The sequence below is a fragment of the Dromaius novaehollandiae genome, chromosome 7, assembly GCF_036370855.1.
Source record: "Dromaius novaehollandiae isolate bDroNov1 chromosome 7, bDroNov1.hap1, whole genome shotgun sequence".
Taxonomy (NCBI): Eukaryota; Metazoa; Chordata; class Aves; order Casuariiformes; family Dromaiidae; genus Dromaius; species Dromaius novaehollandiae.
Genome location: NC_088104.1, coordinates 22567240 through 22584103, shown reverse-complemented (window position 1 = coordinate 22584103; position 16864 = coordinate 22567240). Strand labels below are relative to the sequence as shown.

At 38.0% G+C, this 16864-nt stretch overlaps 1 protein-coding gene across 2 annotated transcripts in view; it reads left to right on the top strand.

Annotated features, from left to right (window-relative positions):
* STK39 (serine/threonine kinase 39) overlaps window positions 1-16864 on the top strand; it is a 105595-nt gene that overhangs the window by 19530 nt on the left and 69201 nt on the right. For both annotated transcript variants that reach the window (XM_026094063.2, XM_026094069.2), the window contains exons 3-8: window positions 2523-2631; window positions 4012-4153; window positions 6377-6432; window positions 12319-12428; window positions 12523-12624; window positions 14091-14224. In XM_026094063.2, the coding sequence (XP_025949848.1) occupies window positions 2523-2631; window positions 4012-4153; window positions 6377-6432; window positions 12319-12428; window positions 12523-12624; window positions 14091-14224 (653 nt within the window). The remainder of the gene's footprint in view (window positions 1-2522; window positions 2632-4011; window positions 4154-6376; window positions 6433-12318; window positions 12429-12522; window positions 12625-14090; window positions 14225-16864) is intronic.

Here is a 16864-nt window from a genome sequence, read left to right as displayed (position 1 = left end):
AGGCTCCTTGGAAGAGCCCCTTGCATTTTATGGCCAATCCCACAGAAGTGGCAGGTTCTGGGTGCCCATGAAGCAGGTGCTCAGGAAATACAAACACAACAAAACCACCTGCCTGTTCCCTTGCAGCTGGGCCCCACTCTTGTGAATACTACAAGTTAGCGCTGCCACCAAAAATAGTTGTCTCACAGCTGCTTGTTACTATGTCGCCTGCCCTTATGCTGAGACACATCTTTGTGTGGCCTATCCATGAAACTGGATCAGAAATAAACTGGCTAAAAAGAAGTTAAGTTTTAACCTGGGCATGTTTCCTGATGCAGTTCACAGGCAATCGTGCGAGCACGAAGGAGAGAGCAGCGCAGAAGCAGAGACATGAGGGAGAGATTTTAAATGATAAGTGCCATTATGGCTTTGGTGCTGTCAAATGTCTAAAGTGAAGTGAATGTGAAGAATGCTCCTAGGTGCTCTACTGGATATCCTAGTATAAGCTGAGAGTGTATTTTAAATGAACACTTTCTCTCTCACCTGTGCATATCCTGGACTTCAGCCAAATAACTGAAGATGGAGGTTTACTGTTAAATAAATTGTGTGAGAGATGCGCTATCTGGAATTGAAGATTTAAACTGATACTTTTCCAATTAAATTATAATCCCATCTCTCTCTCTCTCTCTCTCTCTCTCTTTTTTTTTTTTTTTATTCGATTATTTTGTTTTCAAGGACTTGATCTGTAAAAGTCACCAAAGCTGAGACATAAGGCATATTTAGCCATGGTTACTGTGATTGCTCAATTTTTGCCGCAATTGATGTGGGCAGCCAAAATGTTCAAAGCACTTTTCAGTTCAAGATTGTAAAGCTCACTTCAAGTAGCTAGTTAGGTTTCTGCTATATTCATGTGTGCGTAAAACAGATGAGGTGCAACGTTGCCCAGTCATGACAAGTAGACTTTGTGAGCCGTTGTGATGTTACCAGAATAGGAAAACAATAAAACAGTATAAGAAATGAAATAGCAATATAGAGTGGGAGCATTACAGTTAGGATTTGATATGGAAAGCTGAATTAAAGTCCTGAGTAGTTTGACTTGAGTTTAAGCTGGCACATCTGCTGGGAAGGAGAATTGTGTCCCATGTTTCTTCTCCACTGTTTTCCCCTTATTTTCTCCCACTAAAAAATGTTATTTTGCAAATTGATCAGTTAGGCTCATTGCATGGCTACACAGACATTCCTCCTTGTATCGTTCAGGGCTAGGAGGCACTCTAGGGAGGAGGACTTTTCACAACAGGACTAGCTGAGATGTGTGTCATACTGCAGCCTGACTTAATAATCACCAAAAAGTATGATGAAATTAAGTCAAAGTCTTTAATGCAATAATTAACATTGTGTTGGAAGGCTGCTATGATGTGATCTCAAGTGCATTGCAAATAACCGATAAAGAAAGTCTTTAAAAACATTCACTGAAGTGAGGCTGAAAGTTGAAAACTGCATCTGTGGCAGCTTTAATCAATCTGATAGGGAACGGCCACAGGCCCTGTCTTTTCAGGGAGCGAGGGGAGGTGGAATAATCAGTTTTTAGCTGTATTGGCTTGCTGACTGGCTCACTATCCAGTAGCATGTCCTCTGGCACCAGAGATGGGTAAGAGCCATGTGGCTGGCAACAGAGAGGCAGAGAGAGGTAGGGCAGTGATAGCTTAAGTTGCTGTGAGGCCAAACCCTCGAGTAGAAAGGAGGCCTAAAGGCCCCTACGTAGAGAATTCAGAGCAACGCGTATTTGCCTGAAGGGTGTTACCAAAAAATCCATGTAAAACAGTGAACAGAAGAGGACTCTACTTGAACTAAAAATACAAGGCCTTCATTCTTAATGTGTACAGCTGTGGTGTGTCATAGATGGTGTTACTTGGCAGTGCCATGTCATGCATCTGTTGGTGACTGTGTGTTCCTCTACTCAGTTGTTTCCACTGACTTCTCCTCTCAATCTGTAACGTTGCTTTTTCCTCTTGCACTTCTGTCTGCTTGTTTGGCTCTGTGGTGTGCACCTGTCCATCCAACCAGTAAGCAGAGCCAGTGATGCTGTCCATCTTGTCCTACAGCCTCCTTCCTTCTTCTCTCCCTTCTGCCCCCATTCTACTGTTTCTAAATCCCTTTTGAACAGGAGAGGCAGTAGGTTTTGATCTTTCCTCAAGTTCTGTTGTCTAGCCTCTACCCCCACCGTCAGCTCTTGGAGACTCTTCATTCTTCATCGCTCACTCTAAACTTGGAACTTTAACAATAATTTCTCTGCTGCTCTAAGAAGAAAATTGATGCAGTTATATTTGTATCTCCCGGCCAAACCTCCCTCGCATTCCTTGCAATATGTTTTGTCTTGCATGTAGATTTATAATTAAATTGAAATGTTTTGATGCCTTGATGCATATTTTGAGCTTGTTTCAGTGCTGTTACAGTATTTCCCTTCAGAAATCAGTTAAACTTTCACTTTATTCAAGCAGAACTGACAGCTGGCCATATTACGCTGGGCTTTGTATTTCTTACAGAAAGAAATTCAAGCCATGAGTCAATGCAATCACCCCAATGTGGTGACCTATTACACATCTTTTGTGGTGAAGGATGAACTTTGGCTGGTTATGAAGCTATTAAGTGGGGGTAAGTTACTCTTTTTGTCTGCTTAGTTGTAAGGAATTTATATGAATTTTGTAATGTTTGTGCCTTATTTGAGCTAACTGACCTACACCAAGCAAGGAGGGGGACAGAGAGACTGTATGGGATGAACCTTGAGACAGAGGCATGGTGAATGACACAGCAGAAATGCATGAGCTTAAAAAGTTTATGTATGTATATTGATACTGCATACAAAGAAGTACTGAGATTAAATTCTGTTGATTTAATTACTATAACTTTAAATTCTGAATCAATATATTAAAACTTTGTGGCCAGACCGTGTAGGGAAAACTATTCTGATGAGAATTTAGTCACTTTGGTCAATGTGGTGGGGGTTTTTTGTTTTTTGAGTTACAAGTCCATTCTGTTATCGTAAAAAATGTACATATTTCTGACTTTGTAATGGGTTTTTCTCATCCTTTACCCAAGGAAGACTATATCTAGGACAGGTGTTATACAGATCGCATCCTTTTTATTGCTTGAAAAACTAACCAAACATGCATTAGAATTTTTATAATGATAGTTAATGGTATAAAAATCTTAGTTCTGGGAGAGAAAAATGGACTGAACCGAATGTGCTTGTGGTTTAGAAAACTGAGGCTTCAAAATAAGATGGGGCAATCTTGGTTGCTAATGGTGTTCTTCAGGTTTAGTCTCGATGGCAACAGACTTCTGCACTGTCACACTCAGAAAGCAAGGATGGAAAGTGCTCATAAAATTTGAATTTGAGGACTGTTAAGTCATGTTCTGTACAATTAATAACCATTGTAAGCAGTCACAGTCCCTGAGAGAAACCAGTGATCTGTGACAGGAGCTTACTGTGAGCTGCTAGAAAATGCTTGTATAAATGAAAATATTATCATTAAATTCCTTGAAATTAAGAATAACTGAAGTTCAGTGTCAAACTGCATGTTGCTAGGGATGCAGTTGTCATTTTTTGGTGGAGAATGTCTCATTCCCATCTTGCAGCTGTACATTTAGCTTGCATGGTAAACGTTTGAACCATAGTATAAGATGGATCATAAACCAGAACCTGTTTACTGTGCTTGTCTGTTTAAATGTGGGATATTTCTGAATTTTTAATAGACGGTATCTTAGCAATCTGTTAGCAGATCTTTCTAATGGAATATTGAGTGTTAAATTATTCTTGACAAAACATCGCTTTGCTTCTCCATTTAACCAGGTAGTTGTGTGCTTTATTTTGAGAGCTGACTAGTTGAGGCCTTTGCACATACATGTAAAGATTTAATTTGGAGTAACATGGAAGGAATAAAGAAATACTATATAACTTTTGCAAGGGTCCAGTATGATAATGCTGTATATATGCCTTTTTTTTTTTCCCCCTTCCTTGGATCTTCAATATAGGTTCAATGCTTGATATCATAAAGTATATTGTCAATAGAGGAGAACACAAAAATGGTGTCCTTGAAGAACCCATAATAGCAACAATTCTTAAAGAAGTTTTGGAGGGGTTAGACTACCTACACAGGAATGGGCAAATCCACAGGTAGGAACATACATACAGTGAAAAGCATTTTCAAAGTTGCATCTATAGTTTGTGCTTGATGCTGATAAGCTTCAGTTACTTGGCTAAGCAAATTGTATTGCCTCTTTCACATACTGTAAATGTGATCAATAATTGTCAAATGATAATGCTCAGGCAGATGTAGTTTGTCACTAGTACTGGGCACTTGTCTGGTCTTTAACCTGTCTCTTCCATAGAACAGGTCTGTGCTGCACTAAGTCTGTGAAAACTGTGGTCTGTATTGCTATGGCTGCTGGTACTCCAAATATCTAATCTGAATTTAATGCATGTGACAAGGTCTCTGGCTTGTGTATCATGTTGCACAGTAAGTCCATAACCTTGGTCACTCAGGTACTGCTGTGTAAGTGTGAACTTTATTTCTTCCTGATAATCAGTAGTGTCTAATACAATTCTAGAGACCTCTCTTTATGACCATATTTGAAGCAGGTTTGATGCTATGGAAACAGATGTTGGCATATATGCATCTAGTGATTGATCTCTCTTCACTGAGTTCCGCAGTATAAACTCTGCAGATCCCTCAGGCTGATCTGTACATGTCTGCCGTAGTGATCCACAGGTTGTTTCCGCTGTTTGGATGTTGGAAGTGCTGTACTTTGACTTACCTAATTAGTTTTACTGAGCTGAATTTGCCTTTTAAGGGAGGGTGCCTACAACAGGCTCTCTGTTTCAAGCGCTGGCCTTTTACAAGAGAACGTTTTAAACAAAACCTGGAGTCATTGCAGTCAAAACTCCGAGAATGGAAGTAGTGCAGATGCAGCACAGTCCTGGCTCTTTGTGCGTACTTCTTGTGTTCCATCTTATAAATGACCACCCTGTGATGTAAATCAAGAAATGTTTCCTCCTTTTGCAGAGAGAAAATTGAGATAAATGGAAAAATAAAGAACAATTATCTTGACTTCTGGGCTGGAATGCCAAAGATCTGCCGCAGACCTTAATCTGTAGTCTTTTATTAAGCTGATATTGTTGCAAAAGGAACGTTCATTAGTTTTCAAGGATAACAGAACCCTTTGAGATTGGAATTGGGAATTCCCCTTGTCTCTTCTCAAATCAGCCTAAAAAGATTAGAAGACAGATAACTATTTGTTACATCTGAGACTTCTGTTTTTTTAAAACATCTAGCTTATGAACTGTGCAGTACCATGGAAGTCCTGTTCAAAACAATACAGCGTGCATTTCTTCTCCCATTTACCTTGTAGGTGAAAGCTATAGTAGTTCACAGGAAGCAATATCAGGTGGTATGTGCCAGTTGGAGCTTCTGTTTCCAAAATTGTTGAGGGATTTTGTTTTCTCATTTTAATTAATTCTCCTTTTTGTATAAGGAAGCAGATTATGTTTTCTTTTCAGTAGCAGTGGTGCTAATTATTTTCAATAAATCCTGGAAAGATTACTTTGCTCAAATTGGTAATGTTTATGATGTCTTCTGAATGAAAGACTTAGCCTGTACATTATAAATGGGATTTATATTTCTCTTTTTAAAACAGGGGGGAGGGCTTCAAGCCAGAAAGGTTTATGCTTAACTTTATGCGTGTAAGCGGTGTGCTGAATGGACAGATATTTGAATTTTAAGCACATGATGAACTACTGACAGATTCAGTCTTATGTAAATTCTCATAGCGGTATGCTGTAGCAAAATACACTTGCTATCCCAGCGTTTTAATAACTTCATTGGGTAGATATCCACAGTATATTTGTCTTTCTTGAAGATGGATCATAGGAATGCTTTATGGAAGAGATCAGAGAAGATGATTTTTTTCTGACTTTTCTTTTTCATTAATGGTACAGTTGGATGTTAGAATATGTTAATTCTTCCTATAAAGCTTTAAAACAGTTTGTGAGATTACATTGACAAAAGCAGGTAAAACAGAATTTGAACCTAAATATTTCTATTCTGACTATCTATTTCTGAATTCTGCTCACTTTGTCAAAGCTCAATTTGGGTCTTTTTATACAAAAAAAGATAGTGTTTGTGAAAGTTTAAGTTCAACATGCTGTTTTATTGTAAAACAGTTACATTCTATGCTTCAGTTCCTTTTTCTGCCTTTTGAAATTTCAAATGCTAATGTGAAGTTAATATATGTGGGTGGTTTTTTTAATTGTTGTTGTCTTTTTTTTTTCTTTTAATGTAGGATATGTACCTATATGCATTTTATACCTGAAAGTAACTCCTTACTTTGTGTGTTCTAGGGATTTGAAGGCTGGCAACATTCTTCTGGGTGAAGATGGCTCTGTACAAATAGCAGGTAAAGGCAGTGGTGAAAGTGTAATGGCTAAGTAAAAGAAAAGGGGAGCTGAAGCTGGTTTAGGAGCAAGGGATACATCTAGAAAACTCGTCTGTTGACTTTTAATGGTTTTTTCTGGAACATAATAGTTCATTCTGCAAGTTGACCTGTTTCAGATTTCAGGATGCTTAACTAATGATACATGCTTCGGAAATGATTTGATATTTTTCAGTGTCCAATCAAATATGTTAGGATACATTTTTATGTCCTCTTAATGTTTTCTTTACAGTTATCCATGTATCTTAAACAAATTGCAAAGGATACATTTTTGCTCAACTTTATTTCATGAAATATTTCTGCAGGTAATTCTGCTAGCTCTTGGAGTCAGATGTCCATGTTAAAGTATGTACTCTGCCTGTTATGATGACCTTGGCTATAACTTTCTTTAAACCAGTCACTGAGATGTTTAGTTTCATGGGGGAATTGGGGGTTTTTTTTGCTTGTTTTTGTGTTTTTTTTTTTTTTTTTTTTTTGCATTTCTACCATTAGTCTTGCAACAGTATCAGCTGAAAAAATGAGTGCAGACAGTATCTTTTATAGCATCTTAAATATCCTCTGAATGTATCTGTATTATTCTTGAGTAGTAGTCCATAAGAATCAAATTATTTGGTCTTTATAATATAAGCGCTTAAGTGCTGAGTAAGACCAAAGGTTTCCCAAACCTCATATCTTGTCTCCCAAGTCAACATCAGATACCTGGAAAGTAGAGCAAGCAGGTAGTGATAGCTGTGACACTTCCTCCTTTGCCCTGAGTGCTCTCAGGCTCTTCGCAGTTTACAGCTCGTGACCCAAGGATGAAACCTTTGTGTTTGTTTGCCCTTAGTAATAAAAATGGCCGTAGCCAGAAGCTCTATGTTATGTAAAATATGCTTTCAAAGTACCATGTAAGTGTATGTTTGGGGGGGCTTTAATATTGCAGTGTCTGCAGTTTATGAATTTGGATGGAAAAAGATAAGCTGGCAGGTGAGCTGTTTAGTAATTGGAACAGCTTTAAGTCTTCTATTAGAGTGTAGAAGACTTAGACTAAGTTAATTTTGTAGGCTTGAATTCTCTTAAGATATTTAATATTTATTTATTCACTTAACATATTCTACAGTTGTCTTAATTTTCTATAACATTTTTGGCAATTGCTGAGACCGTAGGCCTCTATTCCAAAGCATTGTAGCTCAAATATTTTGAGATTGTCTCATACCATAAAGAATTGGATGTCCCATAGTAATAGTAATGAAAAAATCGAAAGAGAAAGTCTAATGCAGCATCTCAAATAGATCTGTTGACTTTAGATCATGATCTTTACCCGTGATCAAGTGTATTCTCACACTAATCAGATAACATTCAAACAACAGCTTAATTTATCCATTTCCGGTTCAACTCCAGTGCTTAGTTTCTTGCCCTTTTCCCCCTTTTTGCTGTAAGCATCTTAATGAGTAAGGCCATTTATTGTGCTGCTACAGCATTCAGTACGTGCAGGACGAAGGAAGCTTGGTGACTAGTTGGTGACATATGGAACGTGTCTTTATGTGACACTATTCCCATACCAGGTTATTTGAGATCTTTAGCTGAAAAGCGCAGTAGTATCATACTTCGGTCATTGTTGGTTTGGGCTGTTCCTAGTGGGACAACTGAAAATTACACACTAAAGCAGATTTGAATGTCAGTCTGACATTTTTCCATTTTATGTATCATTGCCTTAACAAAACAAAGCAAAGTCCCCTTTTGTCTTTGGACAGTAGATGTTTGATAGTTTTGGTCATTACCTTCTGGCTGTCTTTTTATTGCCAGAAGAACGTAATCTTTATGTTCGTTAGTCTTTCTCTTTGATCATTCTCCTGCACCCCAGTGTCCTCTAATGAAAAGGTGTAGGTATTGTACACATATTGCTAATATGTATGAGGAGTAATATTTGAAGATACGGTTGTCTATTAGTGTTTCTCGGTTCTAAGGCATTATGATTCGTGAATGAAACCCTGTGTTTCTCTGACAAAAGATTTTATGCAGATGTAGAAGAGAACAGATTCCTCAGAGAAATGGAGACTTCTGATTACAGACCTCAGAGTTGCTGAACAGAGAATCTGCTCAGTCTTTCTGTGGGAAATAGAGGAAACTACAGTCTTCTGTTTTGTGTAATTTGGGGAGTTTTAAAGCACAGTATTCTTTGCAGAGCAGGGAGCTTTAGCCTTCCTATTCATTTAAAAAGAAAGTTAAATAGTTGCTGCAATTCCTCAGTGCTAATGTTCTACTTAAAACTGTTAAGTTTGTAACATGTAGTGCCTTGGGCAAACAAGGTAATTGGTACTTCATCAAGCTTCAGCCTTCTAAGCTTGAGTTGCCTAGAGGAGGTTAAAAATATCAAATCCATAAAGGAACAGAAATGTAAGATGAGGTAGGGAGCATACAGTAAAGAGCAATCACATTTGGGGATGAGTGAAAGACTAGAAGGTATGGGCTGCGTGAGTGAAGTGTTTAGTCAGCATAAGAGATAACAGTTGTATTGAAACTTGTCAAAAAAGTGTGCATTTTGAGGAGTCTAGGCAGAAGTCCTGGTCTTCAGTTTTACGCACAGCTGGCTGTTGAACATGCATGTTCTGTGCATACCCACAGAAATGTCTGAAAAAGATATGGTTAAAAATAGCCACAGCCTTGGTCTCAGATCCTCAGGCCAGAGGCAGGTGAAAGATTTATCATGGACAATTGTTTTTGCATCCCAAGCCTTCCATGGCCAGCCTCACACTCATGGGAGCTTGAGGCTTTGTCTCTCTCCCAGCCCTAACCGTAACCCTAACTAACCCTAACTAAATGTTGGCCTCTGCTGCTCCTTACACGAAGATCTACAGCCATGGTCAAGGTGAGAAAGCTCTTAGGCTGCAAAAACGTTTCTCCCCTATGCATGCCTTTGGCAGCCCCTTTGCAACCCAACTCCCACAGCAGCTTGAGGCTTTGTCTCTCTCCAAACGGTAACCCTAACCCTCACCCTGGATGTTGGCTTCGGCTACAAGAGCCCCAGCCCTTGCCAAGGTGGAAAAGCTGTCAGGGGAGGATGTTTTTTGCAGTCTACCCCTTCCCTTGGCAGCCTCTTTGCAGCCCTGCTCCCTTGGAGGCTCCAGGCTTTGCCTCCCTCCCCACGCTAATGCTAACCTTAGATTTTGGCCTTGGCTGAGGCTTGGCCAAGTGCCCCAGCCCTGGCTGAGAAGATGAGGTCAGGGGGAGAAATGTTTTTGCAGGCTACCCTTTATTTATGCAGCCCCTTTGTTCCACTTACATTAATCTCAAAATGCTTACTAATACAGTTAACTCATGACTGTTCATTAAATCTATTTGTTCTTTGGTCTTCGCTGTGATTTTTAGTGCCTGACACTGTTGAGTTCAGCTCTTTCCTTGTCCTGCGTTTCCCTGTTCCTTTATGGAACTTCTCAGTGAAACTTCCAGCCTCCTGGGTGATAGGAAGCCAGCCAGTACAGGTCTTGGCTTTTTTTAAACAACTTGTATTTGTGGAAGCTTTCTGTGCAGAGAAACAAAAATCTTCTGTTTTTTACTGAGTAGCTACCAGACCATTCTCTCTGTAGGTGTACAGCTCTGTTTTATTGACTTTTATAGTGAAAGTTTTCTTGAATTAGTTAAATACTCATTACATTTTTCTCAATGAGGTGTTGCAATATTTCTTTTTGAAGCTTATGGAAGAAGGTTTTCTGCTTTTCTGTTTGATCAGGCTTCCCCTCTCATTTATATTTGTCATTTGTGGTCCTTTTCAAAATGAATGTTATGTTAAAGTAGAACAGTGCTGGAGGAGCAAAGGTTAAGCCAGAATTTTAGCTGCATATCTCAATTCCTGAAAGGTCCGTTAAATAGCTTGTGTTAAACAGTTGTTATCTTTGGTACTGAAAGGATGTTTTTTTCCATATGCCTCTTTGATTTATGTATTCATGTGTTTGTTTCTGATCTCTACTGATACAGATTTTCCTCATATGCAATAGTTCTTCTTCAGAAAAATGTTACTAATTACCAGTATCATTTTTAGCTCATATTTCTGGGGCTGATCAGGCCTTTCAAAAATACAAACCACCCCCCTGTAAGCCATATCTTACAGATTTGGGGGTGGGGAGGACTTTATTTTTTTTGATTAGGCAAACTGCAGGGAAGGTTAATGAATATGTATTGTTTGAAGCTTGCTTCTTAACTGTCTGCTTTATTTCTGTGTGCTTTATGGAAGTAGAAAAGATCCAGAAAGAATTTCAATCTGTAGTGCAGTTAATAAACATGTTTAACATCTGCTTTGTGGAAAGTAATGATAAAGTTCTGACTGTTGAACTCCAGCCCCAAACCTGGCCTATAAAGACTATTTGAAATGCACAGTATGATGTGGCCAGTGGGGAGAATCGATAGTGGGGAGTGACGGTGTGGACTCAGCACGCCTGTCCAGTGTTTCTGGAACAGGTTCTGCTTGTCATTGTACTGCTTTGGGCTATTAAAGAAAAAGTAAAGTCCTCTCTGTAAGGATGCCTGGATTAAAATGTGAGTACATATTTCAGTTATGTAATCTCTGCTAACTTAAGAAAGAAAAATAGTGTAGCTAAGGCAGTGTAAGAATTACTGACTGAAAAGCAAATGGATAGGATATTATTTTAAGGGTGTTTATGTGTTCTTTGAACACTGCCTGCAGAATGTATCTGAGATGTAGAAGTGTTTTACCACCAGCAATCCAGTGACATAAAATCTCTTTCGGTCCAGAAGCAACCAAAGTTAGTACTTTATGATCTCAAATTCATCAGACTTGTCTATCTGTTATGTGAATAGAATGCTAAATGAATAGAAGAAACTGTAAGTTCCAAGTGCTTCCATGAAAAACGTGGAATAATATTTTTTGTTTTCCAAATTTAGCTGATTCCTGAGAAGAATATGTCGATGTGATGCTTTAAGTTGAGCTTCTTTGATCTCAAGAGATCTTCTTTGATCACTTTGAGTGATCCTTTTGATCATGTCCTAAAAATAACTAAAATCAATGACATTTTTTCTGTATTTACTGATATATCAACCTTAAAATCAGGGAACAATAGGGAAACAATAGGAAAAACACAAAGTACAATACAAATACAATAGGAATAATACAAACAGGTGCACAGTAAAATACTTGGCTTCAATCCAGTTAGATTGTAAATAGTGCAGAGTCTAAAATATTGTTCATAACCTCCATTCAAAATTACAGTATTTCTCTTTACTTTGGTAATCTGCTTGTCCTTTCTCCCCTCCCTCCCCTACATGGCTGTCACTAAAGTAGTGACAGGTTAAGAGAACACTAACACGTTGTTGTGGGTTTTTTGAAAAAAAACTACATATGTCATTGTCTATCATAAAATATATGTTGTTGAACAGTTTGATTATCTTTCATTTTTCAAATCTACATGGCCCATTAACACTCCCTCTCTCTCTCTCTCTCTCTCTCTCTCTCTGTATATATATGTATGAATATAAAGAGAGAAACTATTCCCTCTTGCTAAAACTGCATTCAAATTTAGTAGCTATGCTGGGTGTAGCTCCTTATCTTTTAATAGCAGGTGCAAACCTTGGCTTAAAGTGCACATTTGAAACCCCAAAGTGACAGACATACTGGAGTCCTTCAGTAACCGTAGCTGACAAGACATGTTCTGGGAGGTTAAACTTGAGGGATGTCCTAGTGATAACTATACCATTTATTTCATACCACTTCAAGAATAGGATATCATTAAACAAATGTAATCTGTGTAATGGAGAACATCTGTAAGTAGGCCTCATGATTTCATTTCCAAAGTGTGAAACCTTTGCTTTGTTAATGGTAGTTTAATTGATTTTAACTTTTTTTCTCCTCCCTCCCAGATTTTGGTGTCAGTGCATTTTTAGCAACAGGAGGTGATGTTACTCGTAACAAAGTGAGGAAAACATTTGTTGGTACTCCGTGTTGGATGGCCCCTGAAGTAATGGAGCAGGTAGTTCTACCGTTCAAAAAAAAATTGTTTTAGTCTTTGATTTTTAGAACTTAAGGCATCACCATCTTGTTTTTTCTGTCTGGTTCTATTCCAGGTGAGAGGCTATGACTTCAAGGCTGATATGTGGAGTTTTGGTATAACAGCCATTGAATTAGCAACAGGAGCAGCACCTTATCACAAATACCCTCCTATGAAAGTAACTATCACTTCATATTGCTTAATGCTGAAGGGTTCCAGACTTCAGATTGCCCTGTGCATTTGAACTTGTTTTGGTCATTGCAGATTGTTCTCTTGACAAATGATTGAAAGTGGAGTAATTCTGTGGATTCTCAATGTAGGGGCATGTATTGGGGGAGGTGGCATGTAGCAAGCTGTGCGAGAGGAGTGATGTGCAAGGCACAGACCCAAAAAGTTGGACTCAGGCTTTGTTATTAGTGCTTAAGTCTTGTCTCATTCTTCTTGAAAAAAAGAAAGCCAGAGTAAATACAACACTGCTGTTGAAGGTAGAAAAGTATGCAGTGCCGTGTGTGTCCTCTTTTGTTTTCTTGATGTTTTTTCCCATGTTTCTACCCATCAGTCTCTAAAATAGGACAATATAGAGGTCCTCTGAAAAAGTTTGCAAGTGATTATATGAAATTGCAGGCCTGTTACCTGATGCTTGTTTTTGAAGGTGGCGGAAAGCTGCTGTGCTGTTTGTCAGATCAGAAAGCTTAGAAGTTAAGTTGACATTTTAAAAATGAAATTAATCTCTTCAAATTGATGAATTAACAAGTGACTTGATAAGTATTTTTCACTAGTTTGGATTAAATAACAGTAGTAACAAACTGAGGTCCCTGGAAATGAATTTTCTGCCTTTACTTTAGGAAGAACATGTACCATATAATTTACTAGGAAAGCCTACTTAAACAAGAATTTTAAAAAGAAAGAGTTGTGGCTACTGGTGTCTGTTTTCCATAGAGTAACTTAAAGAATTTTAAAGTTCAGCTGCAAACTTGGAAGTTATATGATTTTATATAATTTTAAGATGCTTAAGTTTACAGCAACTGCTGTATGTACCAACACTTATGAAAAGGTGTTGCAGAGGGGTGTCTAATAGAGCTGAAAAGGAATGTATGTGCTTTTTAGTGTTAGTGAGTCCTAGAAAAAAGCATTTTATCCTTCAGGCATAAGTGATGCATTTCTGTCTGTTTCACCAAGGTGGTGTGTACTCTGTGCAGCAGAAATAAGTTATTGATTGCAGCAACCTTGCCTACTATTCCTCTTTTCTTGTTTTCCTCATATGTACCCGCATTTCTAACTGGCAGAAGTATACTCTCTAATCATGATGTGAAGCCTGGGCAGAACCTTTTCTAGTATTTTGCAGTCTACTTGTTCTCATCTCTTTGGGGACTTGTAAATAGGCATATATATATTTTTTGATTTTTAAATGCATTTATCAGTCATACTGCTCACTGCTCTGAGAGGGTTGTATGGAAACACTGTTGTGGCAGACTTGCTTTGTTTTCAATAGCAACTCAAGATACCTAAAAATATGTACTCTGAATGCTTTTACAACTTTTAATACTTTAAAACCAGAATATTTGGTTTTTATTTCCACATTTTTTTTGTACCAATTTAACAATGAGGCTTATGGTACTTATCTTCTGTTTGGGTTTACTGTAGGTGTTAATGCTGACACTGCAAAATGACCCTCCCACTTTGGAGACGGGTGTAGAGGACAAGGAGATGATGAAAAAGTATGGCAAATCCTTTAGAAAACTAATTTCACTATGCCTTCAAAAAGATCCTTCCAAAAGGTAGGTCATTATTGTCATGTACAGTAGAATTATTTTTTTTAAATATACAGACTACTTAAAGTTTCAGTGTTTGTACATCATCTTTAAGTGTATGATTTGAATTTTCTAAGAATCAGCCTTCGATCATCCTCATCTGGGGAGAAGGAATTGCCTCTTAATTGTTGTTTAAGTTTTTTTTTTTTCTTCTGGATTATTAACCTAATTTGCTCAAATTTAAATATACTGTTAAACTCAACATTGATCAAGCAAAAGTCCTTGCTCTATATCTTAATTTCTTGTTTGAGGTAAAATATTAATCTTGATACTGCGCGTAGGTCCAGCAAGACTGTTCAAGTTGATCAAACAATTGTTCGTAGGCAAATGGATCGACTGCTTGACCTTTATATTAGAAATATATTTGTTGACTTTTCTCTTTTTGTGAAATGAGTTTAGTACTTTCTTTAACTCTAGAATATCTCCAGAGAAAATTACTTATTTTCGTAATGTAAACTAGGAGGCCGCAAGCTTGTTTAGAGTTTTCCTTCTGTGTCTGTAGACAATCGCATGGGGGTAACATCTCGGTGATCTTTTTTGAAGTGTTTTTGTGACTGGGATTTCTAAGATAATGAAAATGTTAAACTGTCTATTCCAGAACCACTGCTGAGGTTTCAAGGTCCCAGAGTCATTTGTTTATTTATCCTTTATTTTTATGCAGACCAATTTTTATAGGTTTCTTGAAGAGGGAGGTGGAGGAAGCACATTCTGTAATTAATGTTGTTTCTGGAGGGTATTTAATATATCACTTATCTCCTTTTTTGAAAAGTTTCAGGAATGTCATTACAGGAAAAAAGAGATTCTGCTGAAAGAGCAGTCCTGACTCAGTACTGTGTTCTCTCTTATGATGTGTAACTTGATTTCACTGATGTTACACTAGCATAAGTCCAAGATACTGTTTTAGTGAGTCAAGTTGAAAAGGTGACAGCAGCAATGATAGAGAACAAATATAGTTAGGAGAAAAGAAAAAAAATTACATGGCAGCATGCTTAATTCTTGAAATCCTTCAGATTCTTCTTTTTGATTAAAGGATCATTTATGTACTATTTTCAGATTCCTAAGCCCTTTACAGTTGGTCTTATTAGTAGCAAATCCTGATGCTTTAAGCTTAGTGCTACAATTTGCTGGCTGTTTATGATAAGAAGGAAATACATTCTGGATAATCGAGCTTCTTTTGAGTTTCCAGTAGCCAGCAATTTTCAGGGCAAGATTAAATTGGTATGAAAACATAAGAAGTAAATAATTAAAATGGTTTTCCTTCTGTCCTTGAATACATAATGTGAAGAGTTACCTGATCTGTGGTTAGGATGTCAACGTTGAAACATTAATGTAGTAACACTTAAAATATCTTCCTACTCATGATTGACCTGAACTGAACAATTAGCCCAGCAGATAGATAGGTGCTCAGATCGGTGTGCCAGTTACCCTAACCTGGGAGCGAGTGTCCTTAGATTGCTTGGTCAGTGCAATTTTTTATGTTTCTCCAGAGTCAGTAGTTAATTCTGTGCAGAGATACTTTCACAGTTGCTGTGACAATTTTGGGAGAAATGCCTGGTCTTCATGGGGAATTATCGGCTTGGTGTTGCACTGTTGTTTCACAGCATGGGGTTTTTATTTTGGGGGCGTGTGCGAGGAGGTGTTTCTCTCCTCAGTGCGATATAAGTAGATTACAGTCCTCGGCTCTAATTCACAGCCTTGGCCTGTGTGGGTGACAGGCCCAGAAACCACTTCCAGACCAGTTCAGCGTTTTCTGATATAAATAATAGTGGAGGAATGGAGAATACTAGTTTGGATAAAACTTTACCAAGAATCTAGCTTTTAACTGTGCATATCGCTATTACAAGATATGATGGTAGTGGATCGTTAAAACTTGTCTTAAAGTTAAAAGCTGACTCGAGTCTAAACTTGAAAACATGACACACAAACTTGTTTCTTTTAAAAGTTCCCTTTCCAATTTGCCCATCCAAGGTTTGTGTGTGAATTACTGCTTTGCCTGGCAGTCTCCACTGTACCTCTGCTAAGAAGCTTTCAGTCTGTTGCTTTGGGAAAACAAGCACTATCTGCAACTACTGTCTGGGTCTAAACTGGATGTTTTTTGTTGATGCCAGGAGTTGTTTCATTGTTTGTAGTGGGAGTGAAATGCTATCTGTACATACTACTTTCTAGTTCCGTTTTCTTCACTTCTGCTTCAAATGTGTCCTCACAGGAACAAACTAGTTCAGATTTTGATTTTTGTTGTTGAGATTTTTCCGTATGGAAGCTTCTCACCGTCCAGTCTAGTCTGTGCTATATCTGATCTCTTTAATTAATTCAAATAAAAAAATAGGGCAAATGTTGCTTTCATTCATTTAGAAACGGTGAATCTTGGAGATTTCAGCTTCCCTAAGTCTAGGCATCTCAAAGTTAGTCTTGGGTAGTGATCTGGGCTCCTAATGGAAAGAATAAAAAAACTTGGAGGATTTATCTCATCCCAAGAGATGCTTCTCTTTCCCTCCCAGGTCTACCTGAGTCTCAGAGGCTGGCTTCAGTTAGATGTGTTAACTTTTAGATCCCCAGAGCTAGGGGAGACAAATCCTGCCATTGGAATCATTTCAGTAGGTGTGGGAT